Raw genomic sequence first — 25203 nt, 5'->3', positions numbered from 1 at the left:
CGAAAGAGTGTTTAGTGCAGCCGCTCACCTTGTCAGCAATCGGCGTACGAGGTTACTTCCAGAAAATGTGAAGAAGATGATGTTCATTAAAATTAATTATAATCAATTCCTCCGTGGAGACATTCACCAGCAGCAATTGCCTCCAGAAAGTACACGGGGACCTGAGATGGTGGATTCCAGTGGGGACGAATTAATAATCTGTGAGGAGGGGGATGTACACAGTGACAGGGGTGAGGAATCGGAGGATGATGATGAGGTGGACATCTTGCCTCTGTAGAGCCAGTTTGTGCAAGGAGAGATTGATTGCTTCATTTTTAGTGGGGGCCCAAACCAACCAGTCATTTCAGTCACAGTCGTGTGGCAGACCCTGTCACTGAAATGATGGGTTCGTTAAAGTGTGCATGTCCTGTTTATACAACATAAGGGTGGGTGGGAGGGCCCAAGGACAATTCCATCTTGCATCTCTTTTTTCTTTCATTTTTCTTTGCATCATGTGCTGTTTGGGGAGTATTTTTTTGAAGGGCCATCCTGCCTGACACTGCAGTGCCACTCCTAGATGGGCCAGGTGTTTGTGTCGGCCACTTGTGTCGCTGAGCTTAGTCACACAGCTACCTCATTGCGCCTCTTTTTTTCTTTGCATCATGTGCTGTTTGGGGACTATTTTTTTCAAGTGCCATCCTGTCTGACACTGCAGTGCCACTCCTAGATGGGCCAGGTGTTTGTGTCGGCCACTTGTGTCGCTTAGCTTAGCCATCCAGCGACCTTGGTGCAAATTTTAGGACTAAAAATAATATTGTGAGGTGTGAGGTGTTCAGAATAGACTGAAAATGAGTGGAAATTATGGTTATTGAGGTTAATAATACTATGGGATCAAAATGACCCCCAAATTCTATGATTTAAGCTGTTTTTTAGTGTTTTTTGAAAAAAACACCTGAATCCAAAACACACCCGAATCCGACAAAAAATTTTCGGTGAGGTTTTGCCAAAACGCGTCCGAACCCAAAACACGGCCGCGGAACCGAACCCAAAACCAAAACACAAAACCCAAAAAATTTCCGGTGCACATCACTAGTATATATATATATATATATATATATATATATATATTTATACTGTAAATCAGCCCAAAACTTCCCTTTCCTGTTTTGTTGAGGATGCATTGTATCAGAGGATACATCATATTAGAGGTGTCATATGGATGGATGGGACGAATAGATCCATCTTATGAAGGGACAAACATGGATATGGTAAATAAAGTGAAGACTTTACTCATTCTAACTTTAACCTAATGTATCTTGTGCCACAAGGGTGAAAGTGATGATCGCCAGACTTATGTTTCTAAGTGTCCTTTTACCACAAGCTCAATTTAATGCAATGATCCTGTCAGTGTAGTCTTGCACTACAGGAGTTTGAATAGACCGCTGCCTGGCCCTACCAGCTCTCAGGCAGTGTCCTGTCCCTGATGAGATTTGTTAATGCATATGTATTTGTTTGGACCAAAAGTCTATCAGACAATGTAAAACTGTACAAAACAAACCTTGCTCCATATATAAAGATTTAATATCTAAAAACATATTTTTTCACTAAACGTGCAGATTAATCTAATGTTCTATAGTAATATATCCTGATAAACCAAACAAGTGCAGTACCTTTGCCACTGGAGGATGTTGAAAAAGAGAAAAACTCTGTAATTTTCATCAGGCTTGTAGCTGAGAGTTCTAGTGATTGACACCTGGAATGAAATAAAACAGTAATTAACGAAGCGCTGGGTCACCCTATAATCAAATTATTCCAGAGTGGCTAAGAATAATAAATATCTGGGAAGTGGTTATACTGGTACATAGGTGGTCATTCCGAGTTGATCGCTAGCTGCTTTCATTCGCAGCGCGACGATTAGGTAAAAAAGCGGCACTTCTGCGCATGCATATGGGTCGCAGTGCACACGCGCGACGTACTTTTACAAAAGTCGATGCAGTTTCACACAAGGTCTAGAGACGCTTTTCAGTCGCACTGCTGGCCGCAGAGTGATTGACAGGAAGTGGGTGTTTCTGGGTGGTAACTGACCGTTTTCGGGAGTGTGTGTAAAAACGCAGGCGTGTCGGATAAAAACGCAGGAGTGGCTGGGGAAACGTAGGCGTGGCTGGCCGAACGCAGGGCGTGTTTGTGACATCAAAACAGGAACTAAACAGTCTGAAGTGATCGCTAGCTAAGAGTAAGTCTCGAGTTACTCAGAAACAGCACAATCTTTTTTTGTAGCAGCGCTGCGATCCTTTCGGTCGCACTTCTGCTAAGCTAAGATACACTCCCAGAGGGCGGCAGCTTAGCGTTTGCATGGCTGATAAAAGCAGCTAGCGAGCGATCAACTCGGAATGAGGGCCATAGCTTTTTTAGGTGTCTATTTGGGAAGAAGGCTTAACTTATTTTTCTGGCCTTTGCGGAAGTAAGGGATTATCACTGCTATCATCTATTTGAGAACAGGGATTATTTTTCAGTTAACTATGGGGGTCATTACGAGTTGATCGCTCGCTAGCAGTTTTTAGCAGCCGTGCAAACGCTATGCCGCCTCCCACTGGGAGTGTATTTTAGCTTAGCAGAAGTGCGAACGAAAGGATCGCACAGCGGCTACAAAATAATTTTGTGCAGTTTCAGAGTAGCTTCAGACCTACTCAGCGCTTGCGATGACTTCAGACTGTTCAGTTCCTGTTTTGATGTCACAAACACGCCCTGCGTTCGGCCAGCCATGCCTGTGTTTTTCCTGGCACGCCTGCATTTTTCCGAACACTCCCTGAAAACGGTCAGTTGACACCCAGAAACGCCCACTTCATGTCAGTCACTCTGCGGCCAGCAGTGCGACTAAAAAGCTTTGCTAGACCTTAACAAAGTTGGCCGTTGTGAAAGTACGTCGCGCGTGCGCATTGCGCCGCATGCGCAGAAGTGTCTTTTTTTGCATCATCGCTGCGCAGCGAACATTTTCAGCTAGCGATCAACTCGGAATGACCCCCCATGTCTCAATAGCCTACTATGAGGACTGCAGTGTCTGTTCAATTTATCAAATGGCAGAAGGTGTAACACCATCTTCAGATGACATTACCTAAACCTGGCAATAGGGGACCCACAATACCGAATGGGCTTCACAGATATTAATAGGTAGACCCCACAGACAGTGTTTATATTCATGACCTGGTTAAGTGGCCTGGTTAAGTCACATTTGTAAGGGCTTTTAGCATTTTTATGTATATAGATATAAACATTCATCATGTTGCTATGAGAATGTCAACATGATCATTATGTCAACGTTAACCATGTTGACATTCATCATGTAGACAGTGATGAAATGTGGCCATGTTAGACTGTCAACATATCTGCCCTGGTGGCTGAGTGGTGACTTGCTTTTTCCAGGTGGACGGATTATCTTCTGGGTCTTGGCAGTCATCTGACATCACTTCCGAGTTAGACCTCAGATGTTACGGCATTCTGGTGAGTATTTCTACCCTTAATCCCTTCCCCTAACACTCCCTCTAGTGCCTAACTCTAGCCCCCATAGCCTAACCACCCCCTAGTGCTTAACTTTACTCCCACCACAGCCTAACCTCTCACTAGTGCCTATCCCTAACCCACCCCACAGCCTAACCTCCTGCTAGTGCCTAACCCTACCTCCCCACAGCCTAACCTACTGCTAGTGCCTAACCCTACCTCCCCACAGCCTAACCTCCTGCTAGTGCCTAACCCTACCTCCCCACAGCCTAACCTCCTGCTAGTGTCTAACCTTACCTTCCCACAGCCTAACCTCCTGCTAGTGCCTAACCCTACCTCCCCACAGCCTAACCTCCCCCATAGCCTAACTCTACTCCCCCACAGCCTAACCTCCCTCTAGTGCTTAACCATACTCCCCCACAGCCTAACCTCCCCCTAGTGCTTAACCCTACTCCTTCTACAACCTAACCTCCCCCTAGTGCCTACCATTAACCCACCCCACAGCCTAACCTTAACCTCCCCCAACCTTCCCCTATTGCCTAACCTACCTCTCCACAGCCTAACCTCCCCCTAGTGCCTAACCCTACCCCCCATGGCCAAAACCTCCCCCTAGTGCCTTACCCCCCCCTTCCCTCTCCACAGCCTAACCTCCCCCTAGTGCAGGGGTGGGCAACATGCGGCCCGTGGGCCAGATGCAGCCTTCAAACTAATCCTGCCTGGCCCGCTGTCCTCCACCAGTGTGCAATGACAAGCGGCCCGAATGGCTGAGCCACTTGTCATTGCACTACAGTAGCTCCAAGACATGGTGCCACTGAGGAAAGACCGCTCACGTCACAGGGGCTGCTGACCGGGTTTTCATTTCCGACGTCACGCACTGGGCGTCGCAGGGGGCGAAGCCACAGCAAGAGTGTGGATCTGTGCAGCGAGCAGCAGCGGATCTGGGCAGCGGATCATCTGTGCAGCTGCCCAGATGATCATTGTTAAAAAAAGAAAACATATAAGGTTGTTAAAGGGATAGCTGGCACTATCTGGTGAGGGGGGCTGGGGTGCAGAGTATGGGGAGGAAGCAGCAATCTGTGTCCAGGGAGGGAGGGAGTCGGGTGTTTAAAAGCTGCTATATGGGGAGAGGGGAGGGGGGGGGGGCGAGAGGGGTTGAGACTGCTATATGGGTTCAGGGGAAAGGGAGGATTGAGTCTGCGATATGGATCCAGGGGGGTGGATAGAGACTGCTATATGGGTCCACAGGGGGAGCGGGGTAGAGACTGCTATATGGGTCCATGGGAGGGGGGATAGTGACTGCTATATGGGTACTGTGTAAAAGGGGACTCTACCTTCCGTACTGTGTAGAAGGGATCTCTACCTGCAGTAATGTGTAAAAGAGAGCTCTACCTGCCAGAATGTGTAAAAGGGGCTCTGCCTGCCGAAATCTGTAAAAGCGGACTATGCCTGCCGGAATGTGTAAAAGGGGACTCTGTCTGCCGGAATGTGTAAAAGGGGACTCTGCCTGGAGCAATGCGTGACAGGAGCTCTACTTGGCATAATATCTGTAAAAATAAGATTTTAAACCTACCGGTAAATCTATTTCTCCTAGTCCGTAGAGGATGCTGGGGACTCCGTAAGGACCATGGGGTATAGACGGGCTCCGCAGTAGGTAGGGCACCTAAAAAGAACTTTGACTATGGGTGTGCACTGGCTCCTCCCTCTATGCCCCTCCTCCAGACCTCAGTTAGAGAACTGTGCCCAGAGGAGATGTACAATACAAGGCAGGATTTAGCAATCCAAGGGCAAGATTCACACCAGCCCACACCAATCATACCATGTAACCTGGAACCTACATAACCAGTTAACAGTATGAACAAAAAATAACAGTAACGGTCCAAGACCGATGTCAACTGTAACATAACCCTTATGTAAGCAACAACTATATTCCAGTCTTGCAGAGTTTCCGCACTGGGACGAGCGCCCAGCATCCTCTACGGACTAGGAGAAATAGATTTACCGGTAGGTTTAAAATCTTATTTTCTCTTACGTCCTAGAGGATGCTGGGGACTCCGTAAGGACCATGGGGTTTATTCCAAAGCATCCAATCGGGCGGGAGAGTGCGGATGACTCTGCAGCACCGACTGAGCAAACGCTAGGTCCTCATCAGCAAGGGTATCAAACTTGTAGAATTTAGCAAAAGTGTTTGATCCCGACCACGTCGCCGCTCGGCAAAGTTGTAAAGCCGAGACGCCTCGGGCAGCTGCCCAAGAAGAGCCCACCTTCCTAGTGGAATGGGCCTTAACCGAATTTGGTACCGGCAATCCAGCCGTAGAGTGAGCCTGCTGAATCGTATTACAGATCAAGCGAGCAATAGTCTGCTTTGAAGCAGGCGCGCCAATCTTATTGGCCGCATACAGGACAAACAGAGCCTCTGTTTTCCTAATTTTAGCCGTCCTGGCTACATAATTTTTTAAGGCCCTGACTACGTCCAGGGATCTGGAATCCTCCAGGTCACCAGTAGCCACAGGCACCACAATAGGTTGATTCATATGGAACGACGAAACCACTTTAGGCAAAAATTGCGGACGTGTCCTCAATTCAGCTCGATCCACATGAAAAATCAAGTAGGGGCTCTTGTGTGATAGAGCCGCCAATTCTGACACTCGCCTTGCTGATGCTAAGGCCAACAACATTACCACCTTCCAGGTAAGAAATTTCAACTCAACCTTGTTAAGCGGTTCAAACCATTGTGATTTTAGGAACTGCAACACCACGTTCAGGTCCCATGGTGCCACTGGAGGCACAAAAGGGGGCTGTATGTGCAGCACTCCCTTTACAAACGTCTGGACTTCTGGAAGAGAAGCCAATTCCTTCTGAAAGAAAATCGAGAGGGCCGAAATCTGTACCTTAACCGAGCCTAATTTCAGGCCTATATCCACTCCTGTCTGTAGGAAGTGGAGAAGACGACCCAAATTAAAATCTTCCGTAGGTGCATTCTTGGTCTCACACCAAGACACATACTTTCGCCAGATACGGTGATAATGTTTTATCGTCACCTCCTTCCTAGCCTTTATTAAAGTAGGGATGACCTCTTCCGGAATCCCCTTTTTTGCTAGGATTCGGCGTTCAACCGCCATGCCGTCAAACGTAACCGCGGTAAGTCTTGAAATACACAGGGCCCCTGCTGCAACAGGTCTTCCCTCAGAGGAAGAGGCCAGGGGTCTCCTGTGAGCATCTCTTGTAGATCCGAGTACCAAGCCCTTCGAGGCCAGTCTGGGACCACGAGTATCGTCTGTACTCTTCTTCGTCTTATGATCCTCAACACTTTCGTGATGAGAGGAAGAGGAGGGAACACGTAGACCGAGTCGAACACCCACGGTGTTACCAGTGCGTCTACTGCTACTGCCTGAGGGTCCCGAGACCTGGCGCAATACCTCCGAAGTTTTTTGTTGAGGCGTGACGCCATCATGTCTATTTGAGGAGTTCCCCAAAGACGTGTTACGTCTGCAAAGACTTCTTGATGAAGTTCCCACTCTCCTGGATGGAGATCGTGTCTGCTGAGGAAGTCTGCTTCCCAGTTGTCCACTCCCGGAATGAAGACAGCCGACAGAGCGCTTACATGATTTTCCGCCCAGCGAAGGATCCTTGTGGCTTCCGCCATCGCGACTCTGCTTCTTGTCCCGCCTTGGCGGTTCAGATGAGCCACTGCTGTGACATTGTCTGATTGAATCAGAACCGGAAGGTTTCGAAGAAAACTCTCCGCTTGTCGAAGGCCGTTGTAAATTGCCCTGAGTTCCAACACATTGATGTGTAGACAGGACTCCTGGTCTGACCAAAGACCCTGAAAAGTCCTTCCCTGTGTGACCGCTCCCCATCTTCGGAGGCTCGCGTCCGTGGTAACCAGGATCCAGTCCTGAATCCCGAACCTGCGACCCTCCAGCAGGTGAGCACTTTGCAACCACCACAGGAGGGACACTCTGGTTCCTCGGGACAGAGTTATTTTCCGATGTAAATGCAGATGGGACCCGGACCACTTGTCCAGAAGGTCCCATTGAAAAAGTCCTTGCATGGAACCTTCCGAAGGGAATGGCCTCGTAGGCCGCCACCATTTTCCCCAGAACTCGAGTGCATTGGTGAACTGACACCCTTTTCGGTTTTAGCAGGTCTCTGACCATGTTCTAAATGTCTTGGGCTTTCTCTATTGGGAGGAAGACCATCATTTGTTCCGTATCCAGTATCATACCTAGGAACGGTAGTCGAGTTGTCGGAATCAACTGTGACTTCGGTAGATTTAGAATCCAACCGTGTTGCTGGAGCACTCTCAGAGAGAGCGCCACACTGCTCAGCCATTTCTCTCTTGATCTCGCTTTTAGCAGGAGATCGTCTAAGTATAGGATAATTGTGACCCCATGCTTGCGCAGGACCACCATCATTTCCGCCATTATCTTGGTGAAAATCCTCTGGGCCGTGGAAAGTCCAAACGGCAACGTCTGAAATTGGTAATGACAATCCTGTACAGCGAATCTCAGGTATTCCTGATGAGGGGCATATATGGGGACATGAAGGTACGCATCCTTTATGTCCAGAGACACCATAAACTCCCCCTCCTCCATGTTGGCTATTATCGCCCTGAGTGATTCCATTTTGAATTTGAATCTTTTTATGTACAGGTTTAGGGATTTCAGATTCAAAATCGGTCTGACCGAACCGTCCGGTTTCGGGACCACAAATAGGGTTGAGTAGTAACCTCTTCCCTGCTGGTGCAGGGGAACCTTGATTATCACTTGCTGTATACACAGCATTTGAATTGCAGCTAACACTACATCCCTGTCCGATGTGGAAGCTGGTAGGGACGATTTGAAAAATCGGCACGGGGGCACCTCCTCGAATTCCAATTTGTAACCCTGGAAAACTATTTCCAACACCCAGGGATTCAGGTCCGAACTGACCCAGGCCTGACTGAAAAGTCGAAGACGTGCCCCCACCGGTGCGGACTCCCTCAGGGGAGCCCCAGCGTCATGCTGCGGGTTTTGGAGCAGCCGGGGAGGACTTTTGTTCCTGGGCATCGGTAGGCAGACGGGGTGCCCGCAGGAAATGCGGGGCCACAAATTATCCGCCCCTATCACAAGGTGATGTTCACTTCCATTCTGAGCTCAGAATGGAAGTGTACAAGCCCGTGACCGGGTGAAACGCGTTTTCCTTGTGGGCACCTTGCCTGTCTGACATTTGAATGGGTGATATTTAATGCCTTATTGATCCAGATCTTGTGCTTTAGCAGAATATTTCTGTGCCTCTGAAAGAATCTCTGTCACTAATATTACTGGTACTTCCAGCTAGGCTGTATTGCATATGTGTGTACTCTCTCACGTGGGTACATTGTGATACAACCTTGTGATAGGGGCGAATAATTTGTGGCCCCGCATTTCCTGCGGGCACCCCGTCTGCCTACCGATTGAAGGGGTGACACTTAACACTTATCTGCTTTATCTGATTAAGCCTTCATGCTCTAGCAAAATATTGTGTGTTTCAGAAAGTATTCCTGCTATTTATATTGCTGGTGTTCCCAGTGAATGAGTATAGCATATCTGCTTAATTCTTTGTTTAAGTACATTGTGAAATATTATTTCCTCACATTCAATGGAACAGGGACAGGTGTTGTGCGATCCCGCATTTAGTCTGCCCTAGGCATTTTCAAACTGTGTGTATTACGTTTCTGTTTCTCTGAGGGCATGTCACTAAGTGATTATTATATAGGTGATAATCCATTTGCCTCACACATTGTTTCATGTTAAAAAGCAATAACTGGTTTGACAGAAAAATTCTCTGCCACTATCACAAGTGACATTTAAGGTTTTGGTGTACCATATAAGTTCATCAGGTACAAAATACTATTAGGGTCTGTTATGTACAAGTAACGCTATACCATACTTAGTGAATGGCCACCAATTACAAGAATTTATTATTATTTTTATGTTTATTTTTATTTTCATTTTCTATCTTTATTTTTGGTATTTGCCTTGACATCTGTCACAGTGACTTATTTGAACCAGGATCCATCAGTATTTAAACAATTGAGGTGACCGAAAGGGACCCACTGTAATTAAATTTAATTGTCTATTTCAACATCTCCTCCACCATGTAACTATCTTCCTGCTTTTCTTCCTTCTGTGAACTCTCATCCACAATTCTGGGGAGCGTGTCCCCTCAGGAGACACGTCTCTTCAGTCTAACGTGGACAGCAGATTCACACCTACCCAACTGCTGCCATTCCCCTTCCCCACGTAGTCCTATCATTCTTTTCCTGAGGAGGAATCAATCCTTCCGTTTCGGTGCACTCTCATTGGTGGTATAGGGTCAAATCTTCCTACGACCATACCCCTACGTTCACGCCCAATCTCGTTCGATCTTGGAAGCTAAACGGAGGTGGGCTGGGTCAGTACCTAGACAGGCGACTGCTAGGGAATACCCAGTGAAGTAGGAAGACTCCCTTCCCTATAGAAACAACACCAACAGCAGTATCACCACTTATACTTAATCCTACTACTTCTTGAACCTTTATTCGTCACAATTTATCCATGATAGTGGTTAATTATTAAAATTGTTAATTAGTGTGTGGGCTCTCCCACTCACGAATTTAACCCAATTCAGGGCTGCATTAATACAAACACAGTTTGTACAGATCTTTGGCAGACGGAAGCAGCATAGTATGTAGCTATCTTCCGATATGCATTTATCCAGGCATAATTAAGATCTGAACATTTCACAATTTTGGGAGACATATCTCCCATCTGGCATATCAATGGCTATTTATGGTTAATTTGTTTTGTTGATTTCCCATGTATTTTAAAGAGCAGAAATAAAGACTACACTATTAACTTTTAGGCACATCACTCATCAATTAACACTTAGATAATAAAATAAGAGTGCGCCCAAACAAGAGTCATACTTTTCTCCTTGTGCATATTCAAGGGGGAAGTTAAAAGGAAATAAAATTAAATATTATGAGCACATTATATGATACACCTTTAGAATTTAGGAAACTATAGAATTCTTTAGAAATATATATTTTCTTACTTATTACACCAACCGTATCCCAATCACTATTCACTCAATCTTATATGTCAGCCAAGCAGGCAGAGCATACACTAGATCATCTGCAATCACAGGCTAAGTGGCAAAGTCATTTTCATATATGCAAATTATTTTACATCTTATTCATTATGTCTATAAATAGAACCACATGTCCTCAAACAAAACAGGCCCCACGCGTGCGTCGGCCTACCGGGAATCTGCCCTGTAAAGCCTATGGCCAATCCGCCTCTGGTCCTATACCAACAAGAATATCATAAGACAAAGACAGAAGATTACGGAATCAATTATCAGTTGGGTGCTCAATAAATGTAGCACGCATGCAGAGTTTTTCCTGAGGCTACAGAGCATACTTGCCTACCTGACCCTCTCCATGAGGGAGAAAATGCTCTGTTCCTGGACTTTCCTGGTAATGTATGATTGCCATCACCTGTGGTGAGCTAGTTAATTGATAAGAAAGGTGTTTCTCCACAGGTGATGGCAATCATACATTACCAGGAAAGTCCAGGAACAGAGCATTTTCTTCCTCACGGAGAGGGTCAGGCATAGTTGCCTACCCTCCCTCATTCTGCAGGAGACTCCCTGAAATACTGTAGCAGCAATCTCCCTGACTCCCTGAATAGTCCAGCAATCTCCCTGATTGCACCTTACCCCCATTATGCAGCTATTATATTCTTGGGGGAAAAAGAAATCAGAGATACATACATTCACATGGGATCATCAGCGCCATTTCCCTGCATTGGTTATAAGGCACAATGATCCCTATGGCCACTTACAGTGTATGGAACCTCAAGTAAAACACAATACACAAACAAATCCTGCAAAATATCAGTGTCTTTTCTTCAGCAAATAGATCTTACTAACTTTGGGGCACATTTACATTTGGATGTAAGTCATTTTCATGACACGCCTCTCCGATGTAGCAGTATGCACCTGCGCTGATAGGTGTTACTTTCACATCTCCCTGATATGCTTTTTCAAAAGTAGGCAAGTATGGGGTCAGGTAGGCAAGTGTGGTACAGAGTGGAATGCTGTACCCGCAACTTTGTTTTTTTATATTTAATATTTTATTCTGGTAACTGCATCCAGAAACAAGAAAAAAAAAAAATTGGTGAAATTATTTCAGAGCAAGTAAAATAATACCCCTTTCACACCGCAGCTTTAACCCGGTAAATTGCTGATCTTTCAGCCTTCCTAAACGGTTCTAGCTGCGGTGTGAAAGGGCCACCTTGAATTTACCGTTTTCAAAATACTGGTATTTTGAAACGGTTAAAAAGCAGGGTCCTACCCGGTTCAGAACCGTTTCACTATGCAGTGTGAAAGGCTCAGAAACGGTAATAGGCTGTCTCCATGTGTGATGTCACCAGGCAGAAGCAGGAAGCTGGAGGAAAAACACATCAGACACATGAGAGAGGGTTTAGAAGCGTTTTCTTACTGAAAATATATTATACAATGGCAACTTGGAGTGATGAAGAGGTGAGGGAGCTGCTAAGAATCAGAGGGGATGAGGAAATCTGCAGACAAATAACTGGGACAGTCAAGGATGCACTCATATATAAAAACATGGTTAAAATGCTTCAAGCTGCTGGGTTCCATCGTACGACTATCCAAATTAATAATAATTAATTAATTAATAATTATTAATAATGTGTGGGCCAGAAAAGTCCATTTATAATGACAACCACTGTTTTGTATGGGTGAAACGGGTTCAGTGTGAAAGGTACCAAAACGGTAATGAAATGGTAATATACTGGTTACAACATGCGATGTGAAGGGGGTTTAACTGCTCTATCCCGTTTTAAGAACCGTTTAAAGAACCGTTTCAAAAGCAGGTTTTACGATGTGAAAGCAGCATAAGTGTCTAGCTGCTCCTACAATCAGCCTGTAACTTTAGGTGAGTATTGGCACCATTTCTCATCAAATAAAACACTGCAAACAGTATATACATACAGTACATTTTACTCAATACAATTATTCTAAGAATGTTCTGATTCTAGTATTTAGCCGACATTTATCTGTATAGTTAAATTTTCCCCAAAAATCGTAATAGTAACTTTAACAAGGAACTTACGTTGTCTGCTACATTCAAATCCAGAAAACAAATAGAATGGATTTAGTTTCACTTTCACAGAGAGTGAGTCAGACTTTCTTATAACTGTGCAGGGTGTGGCCAGATCCCCCTCATGTACAGTGTGCTCTGAGTGTTACAGGATTTTCATAGGCAAACACTGATTATAAAGACACAGTCATGCTGGTCCACAATTCATCCATTGGCATTCTCGAAACATGCGCGCAAAGGTGCTTCAGTGCTTGGTATGGGGCAGAGTTGCCTACCCTCCCTCATTCTGCAGGAGACTCCCTGAAATAGTAGCAATCTCCCTCACTCCCTGAATAAACCAGCAATCTCCCTGATTTTACTTTACATTGTTGGGGAATAAAAATAAATCAGATACATACATTCAAATGAGTTCATCAGTGCCATTTCCCTGCATTGTTATAAGGCACAATGATCCCTATGGCTACATGCATTTTAAATAAGGTTTCTCAGAGCCACTTACAGTATATGGAACCTCTTGTAAAACACAATACACAAACAATCCTGAAAAATATCAGTGTCTTTTCTTCAACAAGTAGATCAGCGGTGGCCAACCTGTGGCTCTTGAGCCGCATGTGGCTCTTTCTTTATTCAAATGTGGCTCCTAACACTCTAAATCATGTGACCACAACAGATACAGAAATCACTGCACTCCAGCCAGACACGCAGCAGCACTACAGGGATTGAAAACTGAAGGCATCAGATACTATAGGTGAGACACCCACAAGCAAACAGAGGACACATTAGGGACTGCTGCAATGGCATGAGAGGATGGGGGTGCTGTAGGAATACATGATGGTGGCTAGAGTGACACATGGCAGATCTGGCTGGAGAGACACAGGAGGGTCCTGGCAGGAGTGATGTGGGAGGGTGCTGAAAGTAGTGACACATGGGAGAGCTGGCTGGAGTGACATAGGAGGGTGGTAGCAGGAGTGACACATGGGAGAGCTGGCTGGAGTGACATAGGAGAGTGGCAGCAGGAGTGACACATAGGGGAGCTGGCTGGAGTGACAGAAGGGTGTTGGCTGGAGTGACACATGGTGGAGCTGGCTGGAGTGACACAGCAGGGTCTTGGCAGTAGTGACACATGGGAGACCTGGCTGGAGTTACACAGCAGGGTCTTGGCAGTAGTGACACATGGCTGGAGTGACACATGGGGGAGCTGAAGTTTATTATGTGAATCTGCCTTTTTCAATTATTTTTTGTGAAAGTGGCTTTTTCAATGGATCTGGCTTTAAAAAATTTATTTTATGTCGTTCTGGCTTTTTCAATGTATTTTATACCAGGGGTGTGGTCTAGCAGCCACAAGGCCACATTCCATTATTGCATGCGCGCCATCGGCTCGATGTCGGCTCTTTGACGTATCTAACAAGGTTTTTTGGTTCTTTGTCACTGACTGGTTGGCCACCTCTGAAGTAAACTTTGGGGCTCATTTACATTTGGTTGTCAGTCTCAGAGGTAGCAGTGACATCCGCGCTGATAGGTGTTACTTTCACAATCTCCCTGAAATGCTTTTCCAAAAGTGGGCAAGTATGGTATGGGGGGCATGCGCATGGCAGAGGGGGCTCACAGGTGTGGCTCACCCGGAATGCCGCGAGTTGGGGGAGTGGACTTGTGGCACGCCCCTATTTTTAAATGAAATGCACACTACGAGCGGGGGGCAGGGGTGTGCCAACAGCGCACTGGGACATGCCGCGGGTCAGGGGTGGTGGACTCGCGGCATGCCCCCATATTTCAAAGAAACAGACACTTCGGGCGGCAGGGGACAAACTGAGAGACGGGAGCTGAGCTGTGCGCAGCCTTCCCTGCTCTCTTTGTGACCGGACCAACCCACCGGCCCTGCCATATGGACAGTCTGCCCCTGCATGCCAATAAAATCTTTGAGAACTTGTCTTTGGGATCCTTCTGTGCTGGTGATCAAGGGAAATATTTAGTGTGGTCCCATCAGGGTTAAACAAGATCAGATGCAGTGATATCACAAATAAATATTCAAACAAGCATCATACCAGAAAATAGGTGAATAGGAGCTTATCCGTTGTTTGTGTCTTTATACACTTCCTTATGTGTCTTGGGTGAAGCTCAGAAAACACACAAGCTTAGTGGAGTACATATAAAACAATATTAAAAACAAACAGAATTTAATTTTAAAAAAAGTATATTGCACATACAGAAAGGTGGTATATTAAAGATTTATCTGTTAAAATGTTCTGGAATGCTCAATCCATACTTGCCTACCCTTCCGATGTGGTCGGGAGGCTCCCAAATATCAGGTGGCACTCCCGGCTCCCCTGAAAGATAGGCAAGTCTCCCACAAGCTCCACCAGCCCTCCCCCCCCTTTCTTTGCTGCCCACAACAGAGGACAAGTGGGCGGTCCAAGGGGGGACCGAATGACATGATTCTTTCCAAGTCCTGTCATCATAGCCCTGCCCATGCTATACAACACTGAATTGTAGGGTGGAGAGTCACAATGATGCCCCCCTCCCCCCCAACAATCGACCTTCCCGCTGGCCATGCCTTCTATGCACCGACCAGGCTGCCCCCTCCCGGTGCAGGGGGCAGCAAAGTAGGCATGTATGGCTCAACCTCATAACAGAAAGACAGAGCTGCAGGTAAGTATATCAACAGAATGATGTCCAAGGTAAGTAGCAACACCTAATAGCCAACAGTTTGCAACCAAGTATGTGACAGGCCTGTGACACTCCCATAAGTCCCATAACAAGATGGACCATTTCCGTGCATCTGCTTGGCCACCTCCCAGTCACTGCACAGGAACGTCAAATACATTTCTGAAACTATGCATCTCTCATATATATACCCAGGGCTGGACTGGCCCACAGGGGTATAGGGGAAACCACTGGTGGGCCCCACTGCCTGCAACTGCAGGGGCCCCTTCTTCTCCTCTAGGGATCAGGTTCCAGACTGTGCACATGAATTATACATTATACATATGTTACCTTATACTGCACAAGGCTATGGTGTTTTCTCTACAGTGCATTGCTGCTATTAATCTGGTAGAATATCATGACTGCACTAGCAGTATTTACTATATATATTTATCAAGGGTCCCAGACCATGCACTAATGGTTAGCCAAGCCTCTAACCATGGGGCCCTGTCATTGCATTTCCCCGGTGGGCCCTACGTGCCCCAGTCCGACACTGTATATACCATTGGAAGGAAGTGCTGTGCCACTTTTTAGTGACTTGCATGATTATTTGGCATTGTGTGTAATTTTGAAGTCCAGAGGGTTCAATCCACTTTGGAGTTTATAAACTCCCCATCGCCTGATCAATGCCCCCTCCCCACAGTGAAATGTAAAACAATACACCTCAAATCACAAATAAATGACGACAGAGACTTGTATAAGGGGAAATGAAGGTCAGATTTATTTATTAATAACTATTTAAACTATTTAAAACAAATGAAACTATTTAAAATGATATCTAATTAGCCTATATGTAACTAGAATACTAAAAGAGGAAGAAAGGAAAACAGAGAAAGTGTGGTGGCACAGAAAGAATGGCCCCACAATGCAATATCACCAACTGTGTACTCGCACTGATCTACCACATGAGAGGTGAGCAGCCAGCCCATAACCATGCCCAAGGTATTCACCTCCCACCCCAATGACACAACAACATGAGGCCCACCTGGACCGCTGCTGACCCCAGGTAAGGTAGAATCAGTCTAAGACATGTATTGTAGGGGAGAGCACCTCAAGCCGAAGACATATTGCAACTGCAACTGTTCTTCTCTGCCACAAGAAGCTGACACCAGCAACTAACAACCACACAAGGGACGGAGGGCGGGTAACATCCAAGAGGAAAAATCCTACGATGGATGCTTGCAGGAATTCTGAAATGGCCCTGAAACCCCACCCCCTAACTCCTACTCCATAGCCTAACCAAACCTCACCCCACAACAAAGCCTCCTACAGAAATCATTTACCTTTCCCTGCCTGGAGGTAGGCACTCCCAGGCTCGGGTGTTTACCTCCATGCATATGAAATGTTTTCCGTCCCACTTAATGAAGCCGTCTCTCAGTAAGTGGGAATTCTGAATTAATGCTGTAATTTTCTTTGTGGCTTCTTTCATAGAAGGCTCTCTCTCATAGATAAGCCTATTTTTGAACCAGTGTAGTATAAGTTACCTTTACTTTACCATACCTCCCACGTTTTCATATCCCTGGGTCAGCTATGCCGCGCGTGACCCAAAAAGAGGCCCTGGCTTGTGATCAAAGGGGTGTGGCCTCTGATGTGAGGGCATGGTCGAGCATCACGGACCCGGTTTTCATCATTTTGGGGGCGTGCCCAGCGCACCCCAGGCAGCTGGGCAGCCCCCTGCTTCCCTCCCAGCATTGAATAGATGCGCGCACGGCATCTATGCAAAGATGACTCGCTGCTTAACAGAGCAGCGGGTGATCAAAGCCTCCCCTAACTGCCCTCCCCCCCATCCGCGGGACAATGCTGCCCACGGGTGGGACAGCGGGACAGTGTCCGAATAGCGGGACTGTCCCGCTGATATCGGGAAAGTTGGGAGGTATGACTTTACTATGCAATGTGTTGCCCTTCCATAACTTTCATTTCATTTCAGGAAAATATACTGGTATATGATTGCTGTACGTGTGTGTCCTGCGTGTTCCCACAGGCATTGGCATGGACACTGGTGGGAAGGGTTAGAGTTCATGGGCCTAATTCAGAGTTGATCGCAGCAGCAAATTTGTTAGCAGTTGGACAAAACCATGTGCACTGCAGGGGGGCAGATATAACATGTGCAGAGAGAGTTAGATTTGGGTGGGGTGTGTACAAACTGAAATCTAAATTGCTGTGTAAAAATAAAGCAGCAAGTATTTACCCTGCACAAAAACAAAATAACCCACCCAAATCTAACTATTTCTGCAAATGTTATATCTCCCCCCCCCCCCCTGCAGTGCACATGGTTTTGCCCAACTGCTAACAAATTTGCTGCTACGATCAACTCAGAATTACCCCCCCATGTTAGCTATCATACTGAAATGTACCCCAATACTGGGGTAATTTTACCTCCGGTCTCTATTAGCACCAATCCACAATTACCTTTCAGAGGCTCAGAACACTGACTGCAAATAATATGACTTTAAATGTATACAGCTTTAAAATAGCCCACACTCCCTGATGTTTAAACATGCCACACTATTTGTACTTTCCCTCTGAGTTTTATCTATGTAAACACAATTGTAAAGCTCAGGTGTTCATTTTACAAGATGTGTTCCTATGGCATCTGGTTTAACATGCCCCGTGACTTCTTACTCAGAACTGTTGGAGTATATGTGATATCACCTTCTTATCTCTGGCACAATGCTTCCATCTGAATTTTCACAGTTTAAGCATATAGGAGAAATACCTCCGCCTGTGGTCTATGTGGGAGATCCCTCGCATCTGTCATCAAGTCTCACTTATAGAACCACACATAAACATTTATTAATATGGAAGTGGGGAAGTGGCGTCCTTGTGATGGAAATGCAAGTAACAAAATTGGCACTACAGTATGTAGACAATTGTAAATAAAATTTGGAATAGGGCATAAATAATAATTATTAAAGGCATTGGTTAAATAAAGCAATAGATAACAGTTAAATACTAGAGCTGTTATCAGAATGGTGACTCTCACTGCATAGGTAACTCACCTGAACTCACAGATCAATGCATACCAAATGTAGATCTCCCTAACGTATTCTAATAAAATTGTAACCAACTCGCTAACAGTATGTAATATTATTGGCTGTTGGTACAGGTGGTACACTTTTCTAGTGGTAACCTAGGATACTTGTACTGTTGGAGAGGAGCAATGTAAATCTTAAATATTCTCTCTAGCATTCTTAGCCGTTGAAGCCGCTGACACTTATAAGAGGTGGGGGAATGCATTAAGAGTTTATAAAGGTGTACTCTGGAGAGGTTCAGTATGAATTGTCGGTGGATGGGATCCCGCCTGTCTTTATCCTGACAGTGGGATCCTGTCAGCTACAATGCTGGCAGAGGGGCAAGCGCTAGAAAGCCCATTGCAGACTTGTTGTGCTTGCCACGCTGTATACACCCACAGAGGGAGAATAGTCTGTGTCGCTGGTATTCCAGCAGCAGCATTTCACCGCTAGTCAGGATTCCGGCGTTGGCACTGTAACCTCCGGGATCCCGACTAGCGTTATTTTAACCGCTTCCCTTCTGGAGATGACTGCATGACTGAATAAGCACCAGTAGATGGGAGAAACAGATAACAATAACAGACGGATGCTAAGGTGGGGTTACAGTGTACTAGGTCTCTGGATGCTGAATATATTTGATTATAAACCTGTCTGGCTAGACATCAACAATTGGTGAAGGTGACCTATTAATCTCCTCAATGAGCATTAAGCATGACTCCCAACTTCTTAAGATTCTAAGGCGGGACCTGGTGTGAGGGACCTAAAAGGGGGTGTGGCCTTGGGAGGAGGGGCAGGCTGCGCACGGCATCTATTCAGTGATTGCTGGCTGCTTTGCAGGGCAGAGCAGCTGTAATCACATGCTCCCCCAAACTGCCCCTCGCCCGCGGGAAACTGCGGCTCGCGGGTGGGACTGTGGGACAGTGTCCGAATAGCGGGACTGTCCCACTGGAATCGGGACAGTGCGGATGTATGCATTAAGCATTAAACTTTCAGCGGGTTATATCAGGTTCTGTCTAGTTTGTGTTCCCGGAGGGGACACTAGTGGGTCAGTGGAGACAGGATGGAGAAAACAAGGAGGCCGAATAGGATTCCTGCGCATGTGCGCTAAGTTGTTTATTAAACAGTTTTCACAGATAGTATGGCAGCAGGAATACTTGATGGTAACAGAGGATATGCAATAATGGATAAGTAGTAAAGAAGTTGAAAGTCTTATGGCAAAGTCTGTATGGTATGTAACAATGAAGCCTGATCACAGGTACCCGGGTTGCTGGTGCTTGTAGTTCCACGGCAATGCAGGATCAGACTGGAAGGCAGAGTAGGAACTCAGAGGTACTGGAAAACGGAGCCAGTGACACAAGTCAGAGGAATGACACGAAGTCCAGGGCAAGGACTGACTCTCCATGCTGCTCCTGATATACCCCCCGGTCTGCAGGTATTGGCTGGGAGTGAATGGGGAGGTGCGGCCAAGCTCCGGATTGGCCGAAGCAAAGGAGCTGATGGGAACTGTCATGGCGGCGCCCATGCCGCGGCCCAGCGGGAACGCGGCGTGCATGCACGCCCGCTGACAACAGGAGTGTCCCCAGGCCCAGGATGACATCTGGCGACAAGGTGACCAGTGGCAGCAAGACACGGAAGCCCCAGACGGAGACCGCGCCGGCGGACAGATGCAGCTGCAGTAAGTCGATTCCTGACAGTACCCCCCCCCTTTATGGGTGGGCACCGAACACCCACGTGGCTTGGAAGGATGAGTTCTGTGGAAAACATGGATCAACCTTGGAGCATGGACATCTGTAGCATTTACCCAACTCCTTTTCTCAGGACCATAGCCGGACCAGTCGATAAGGTATTGCAGATGACCGTACCGGCAACGAGAATCCAGAATCTTCTCTATTTCAAACTCAATGCCCCTTTGAGTTCGTACTTTGGGACCAACAGGAAGAGCTTTCTGGAAATGATTCAGGATCAAGGGTCTAAGGAGAGAGACACGAAAGACATTAGGTATTCGCAAATAAGGAGGCAATCTGAGCTTGTACGCTACAGGACTGATGACTTTGTCAATGGGAAAAGGACCAATAAAGCGATGTGCAAACTTCATTGATGGCACTCTGAGACGAAGGTTCCGAGTGGAAAGCCAAACCTTATCATTGGGTTTTAGGCTGGGAACTGCACGTCTTTTGCGGTCAGCAAAGAACTTGTAACGACTTGAGGCCTTTTTAAGGGAAACATGAATTTTCCTCCAAGTAGACGAAAACTGATTTTAGAACAGAAGTGGCTGCAGGAACATCGATGTTTGGTAGATCTTGGAAATCTGGAACACGAGGATGTTGCCCATATACAGCAAAGAACGGGGTGGTCTCCGTGGCAGTATGATAGCGAAAGTTGTGAGCAAATTCAGCCCAGGTAAGCAGGTCTACCCAATCATCTTGGGAAGAGGAAATATAAAGTCTCAAGAAGGTCTCTAATTCTTGATTTACCCTTTCTGTCTGTCCATTCGTCTGAGGGTGGTAGGCTGACGAAAACTTAAGTTTAACTTGTAGGGCAGAACAGAGGGCTCTCCAAAACCTTGCTACGAACTGAACTCCTCGGTCAGATATAATTTCAGTAGGCAGTCCATGTAAACGAAAGGTCTCCCGTAGGAAGACTTGAGCAAGTTTTGGAGCCGAGGGAAGGCCCTGGAGTGGAACAAAGTGGGCCATTTTGGTAAACCTGTCGACAACTACCCAGAAGGTATTGAATCCTTGAGAGGAGGGTAGATCGGAGATGAAGTCCATGGACAGGTGAGACCAGGGACGGCTGGGTATTGATAATGGCTGTAACTGACCTGCCGAAGACTGACGGAGAGTCTTATGCTGGGCACATTTGGGGCAGGATGCCACGAAGTCCTTGATGTCGACCTTCATTTTAGGCCACCAGTAGGTTTCAGACAGGAACTTAAAAGTCTTTAGGACACCAGGATGCCCTGTGAACTTAGACTGATGAGCCCAAGACAACAACTTAGAACGAAGCTCGGGGGAAACAAAAATCTTGCCAGGAGGCGGAACAGGAGTAACTTGAGATGAGGCAAACACAACTGGATTCAAAACGGAATGAGGAACTGGATCGGAAATCTCCTCTTTGGATCCCATAGAACGGGACAGGGCATCAGCTTTGGTATTCTGAGAACCTGGATGGAAATGAAGCTTAAAGTTGAAACGAGAGAAAAACATTGCCCACTGGGCCTGGTGAGGATTAAGACACTGGGCTGCCTTTAAGTAGAGCAGGTTCTTGTGATTCCTGTAGATGTTAAATGGATACTTTGCCCCTTCCAGGAGATACCTCCACTCCTCAAGGGCCAGCTTGATCGCCAATAATTCTTGGTCACCGATGGAGTAATTAGCCTCCGCAGGAAGGAACTTGAGAGAGAAGAAACCACAGGGATGAATCTTTCTATCAACCCCCACTTGGGAGAGAACAGCTCCAACTCCCACTGTAGAAGCATCTACCTCCAACTCGAACGGCTTGTTAACATCTGGTTGTGACAGAACTGGGGCGGACATGAAAGCCTGCTTGATTTTTTGAAATGCAGCCAAGGCAACTTCTGACCAGTTGGAATGATCTGCCCCTTTTCAAAGTTAAGCTGGTAATAGGAGCAATGAGAGTTGAGAATCCTCTGATGAACTTCCTATAATAATTAGCGAACCCCAGGAATCGCTGAATGGACTTGAGAGTACGCGGAATGGACCAATTAGCAATAGCTTCTAATTTTGTCGGGTCCATCTGGAAATCTGATCCGGTAATTACATACCCCAGGAAGGGTATGGAAGGAACTTCGAAGGTACATTTAGACAACTTGCCGTAGAGACAGTTCTCACAAAGACATCGGAGGACCTCACGAACTTGAAGGCGATGCGAGGAGAGATCTTGAGAGAAGATAAGGATATCATCCAAATAGACTACAAGATATTTATACAAGACATCACAGAAAATTTCTTTAACAAAGTGCTGGAACACTGCTGGGGCATTACTCAACCCGAACGGCATAACAAGGTACTCGTAATGACCATCCCGAGTGTTAAAGGCAGTTTTCCATTCATCGCCACTTCGGATCCTGATGAGATTGTAGGCACTGCGGAGATCTAACTTAGTGAAAATGCGGGCTCCCTTGACTCTGTCAAATAATTCAGTGATGAGAGGTAATGGATAACTATTTTTGATGGTAATATCGTTGAGCCCCCGATAATCGATGCACGGACGTAATCCTCCATCTTTCTTTTTAACAAAGAAAAAACCCGCTCCGGCGGGCGAGGACGAAGGGCGGATGAATCCTTTCTGTAAATTCTCCCTGATGTACTCACTCATTGCCTCGGTTTCAGGTACAGATAACGGATAAGTACGCCCCCTAGGTGGCTTCTTGCCGGGGATGAGATTGATGGGACAATTCCACTCTCTATGGGGCGGCAGAACATCGGCTGCCTTTTCACTGAAGACGTCAGAGAACCCTTGGTAGGCCACAGGGAGACTTGACTGAATTTTAACTTCTGAAGACCTTACAGGACGAACTTGGGCTAGACAGGACTGATGGCAATGAGATCCCCAAGAAGTCAGTTGTAACATGGACCAGTCAATCTGTGGATTATGTAGCTGGAGCCAGGGCATACCCAAAACGATCTCCTGGGTTACCTGAGGGATGACTAGGAACTCAATTCATTCAGAATGCAGAAACCAGACTCCCAGAACAACTGGCTTGGTTTGATGAGAGATGGAACCCTTGGAAATTCGGCTACCATCCACTGCAGTGATATAGGCTGGATATGTGAGTTCACACATAGGCAGACGGAACTTATCAACTGCAGCTTGAGTAATGAAGTTTCCAGCAGCTCCACAGTCCACTAACGCGGATACAGACTGGAGTCCAGCACTAGTCTCTAAAGTCACAGGAAGGATAAGGTCTTGGTTTGAAGGAGCTTGTCTAGAAGATCCCAACTTGACTCCTCCTTTACAAGTCAGGATGTGGCGTTTCCCGAACGCGCTGTACAAGAATTAATTTGGTGACCCGTAGCCGCACAATAAAGACACAGTCTCTCTCGAAGTCTTCTTGACCGCTCCTCAGGGGTTAAGCGGGACCTATTAATTTGCATAGGCTCATCAGAACATGGAGGCTGAACTTGTGTTAGAGGTACCATTCTCGGTTTGCGGGGCTCACTACGAGCACGCTCACTGTTGCGTTCGTGAATGTGAGAGTCCAACTTGATACACAAAGAAATTAAATCTGATAATTGCTCAGGAATGTCACGAGTGGCTAATTCATCTTTAATTCGATCAGAGAGTCCATGCCAGAAGGCTGCTACCAGCGCTTGGTTATTCCATTGAATCTCTGCGGCCAACGTCTGGAACTGGATGATGTATTGACCCATGCAAGGGTACCTTGACGGAGTTGGATAAGATCTGCAGAGGCTGATGTTGCGCGACCTGGTTCATCAAAGATGCGTCTGAAGGTTGACACAAATTCGGTATAGTTATTCATAAGAGGGTCAGCACGCTCCCACAGAGGAGACACCCAACTCAAGGCTGGTCCAGACAGGGCCGTCTTTTCGTATGGGCTCAATGGGCTCTTGCCCAAGGGCCCCAAGAGTATAAGGGCCCTACTCTGATAGCTGAGGGTCCCCTCTTTCCAGGGGTACCAGATTTTTGAAAATCGGCCCTGGGGAACCTGAGATATACGACTTGAAAGCAGTGGTCCCCATCCAAGCCTGTTAATTGCTCCTCACAGTCAGATATCTCGGGTTCTGTCTAATCTAGAGTTTTCTTGAGGGTATACTCCAAAAGCTGTGACTCTCCCCTTTCTGTGGACACTGGCAGCTTGTCTATACTATGCCCAGAACCAGAGATATCAGCCTTCAAGCAGCTGGTCCCTACTCCAGCTCTACACGCCTTTTATGCCGTTTTAGATTTTCATTGGTAAATTGCTCTGGCTCCTGCACTCTGATCCCCAAGTCCCTAGAACCTTCCGAAAGATGGGACTCTCTAGTTTTTTTTATCCATTTCAAAGCTAAGAAATATATTTTCAGGAACTTGAGATATCTGCAGTCAAGCAAGCTGCTCTCCCACTAGAAAATGATAACTATTAAGCCCACTCCACTATCCACCCCACCCCTAAGTATTAAACACCCCCTACCACCCTGGAAGTCATGTACCAGGGATTCTTCATTCAGCCCAATGCCGCCTTCTACAGTTTAGTCCCATCTGTGCAGTAAAGGAGCAATTAGCAGAAATTACTGCTCCAGGTCCTACATGCTGAGCGGAAGATAGAACACCCCCTACTGTCCACGGGACATCAAAGCTGATGCTGATACCACCCCCCACCCCTACCGCTGGAGGATGGGTAGGGCGCCCAGTGCATTGCTTTGCCCAGGGGCCTACACTGTTGTTAAGACAGCCCTGGGTCCAGAGAGCAGAGATATAATGTAAGCAACCTTGGATCTTGGCGTGGGGAAATTGTGTGATAACAACTCAAACTGAATTTCACATTGATTAAGAAACCCGCGACATAACTTGGGACTGCCATCATATTTGCTAGGCACGGGCAGGTGCAAGCGTGACACTGGAGTTGATGCAACCGGTGAAGGAGAACCCACTGAACTTGCAGGAGCAGGGGTTACTGGAAATGAAGGAACGAGAGCACTGGGCAGAGATTGTTGTAGTGTATCGAGATGGGAGGACATTCCTTGCAGGAATTGGAACATCTGCTGCTGCGCAGCCTCTTGACCATCCAAGCGGGAGACCAGATTTTGTAAGGCCCCTGACCCCACATTCTGACCACCATCCGAGTCCATCGGCCTTGGACTTTACTGTCAGGTTCTGTCTAGTTTGTGTTCCCGGAGGGGACGCTAGTGGGCCAGTGGAGACAGG

At 46.6% G+C, this 25203-nt stretch overlaps 1 protein-coding gene and 1 pseudogene across 3 annotated transcripts in view; one reads left to right on the top strand and one right to left on the bottom strand.

Annotated features, from left to right (window-relative positions):
- LOC134966441 (myb-related transcription factor, partner of profilin-like) overlaps window positions 1–25203 on the bottom strand; it is a 91138-nt gene that overhangs the window by 31745 nt on the left and 34190 nt on the right. For 2 of the 3 annotated variants that reach the window (XM_063943192.1, XM_063943193.1), the window contains exon 3: window positions 1650–1732. In XM_063943192.1, the coding sequence (XP_063799262.1) occupies window positions 1650–1698 (49 nt within the window). In that variant the 5' untranslated portion in view covers window positions 1699–1732. Of the gene's footprint in view, window positions 1–1649; window positions 1733–12616; window positions 12704–25203 lie in introns of those variants that run through there. The other variant, XM_063943194.1, reaches the window with a different exon arrangement.
- On the top strand, window positions 9819–9937 carry LOC134968376 (5S ribosomal RNA; annotated as a pseudogene).

Source organism: Pseudophryne corroboree, chromosome 10, assembly GCF_028390025.1.
Source record: "Pseudophryne corroboree isolate aPseCor3 chromosome 10, aPseCor3.hap2, whole genome shotgun sequence".
NCBI classification, from domain to species: domain Eukaryota; kingdom Metazoa; phylum Chordata; class Amphibia; order Anura; family Myobatrachidae; genus Pseudophryne; species Pseudophryne corroboree.
Note: the sequence above shows the minus strand (reverse complement) of the source record. Positions and strands in the feature narration are given on the sequence as shown.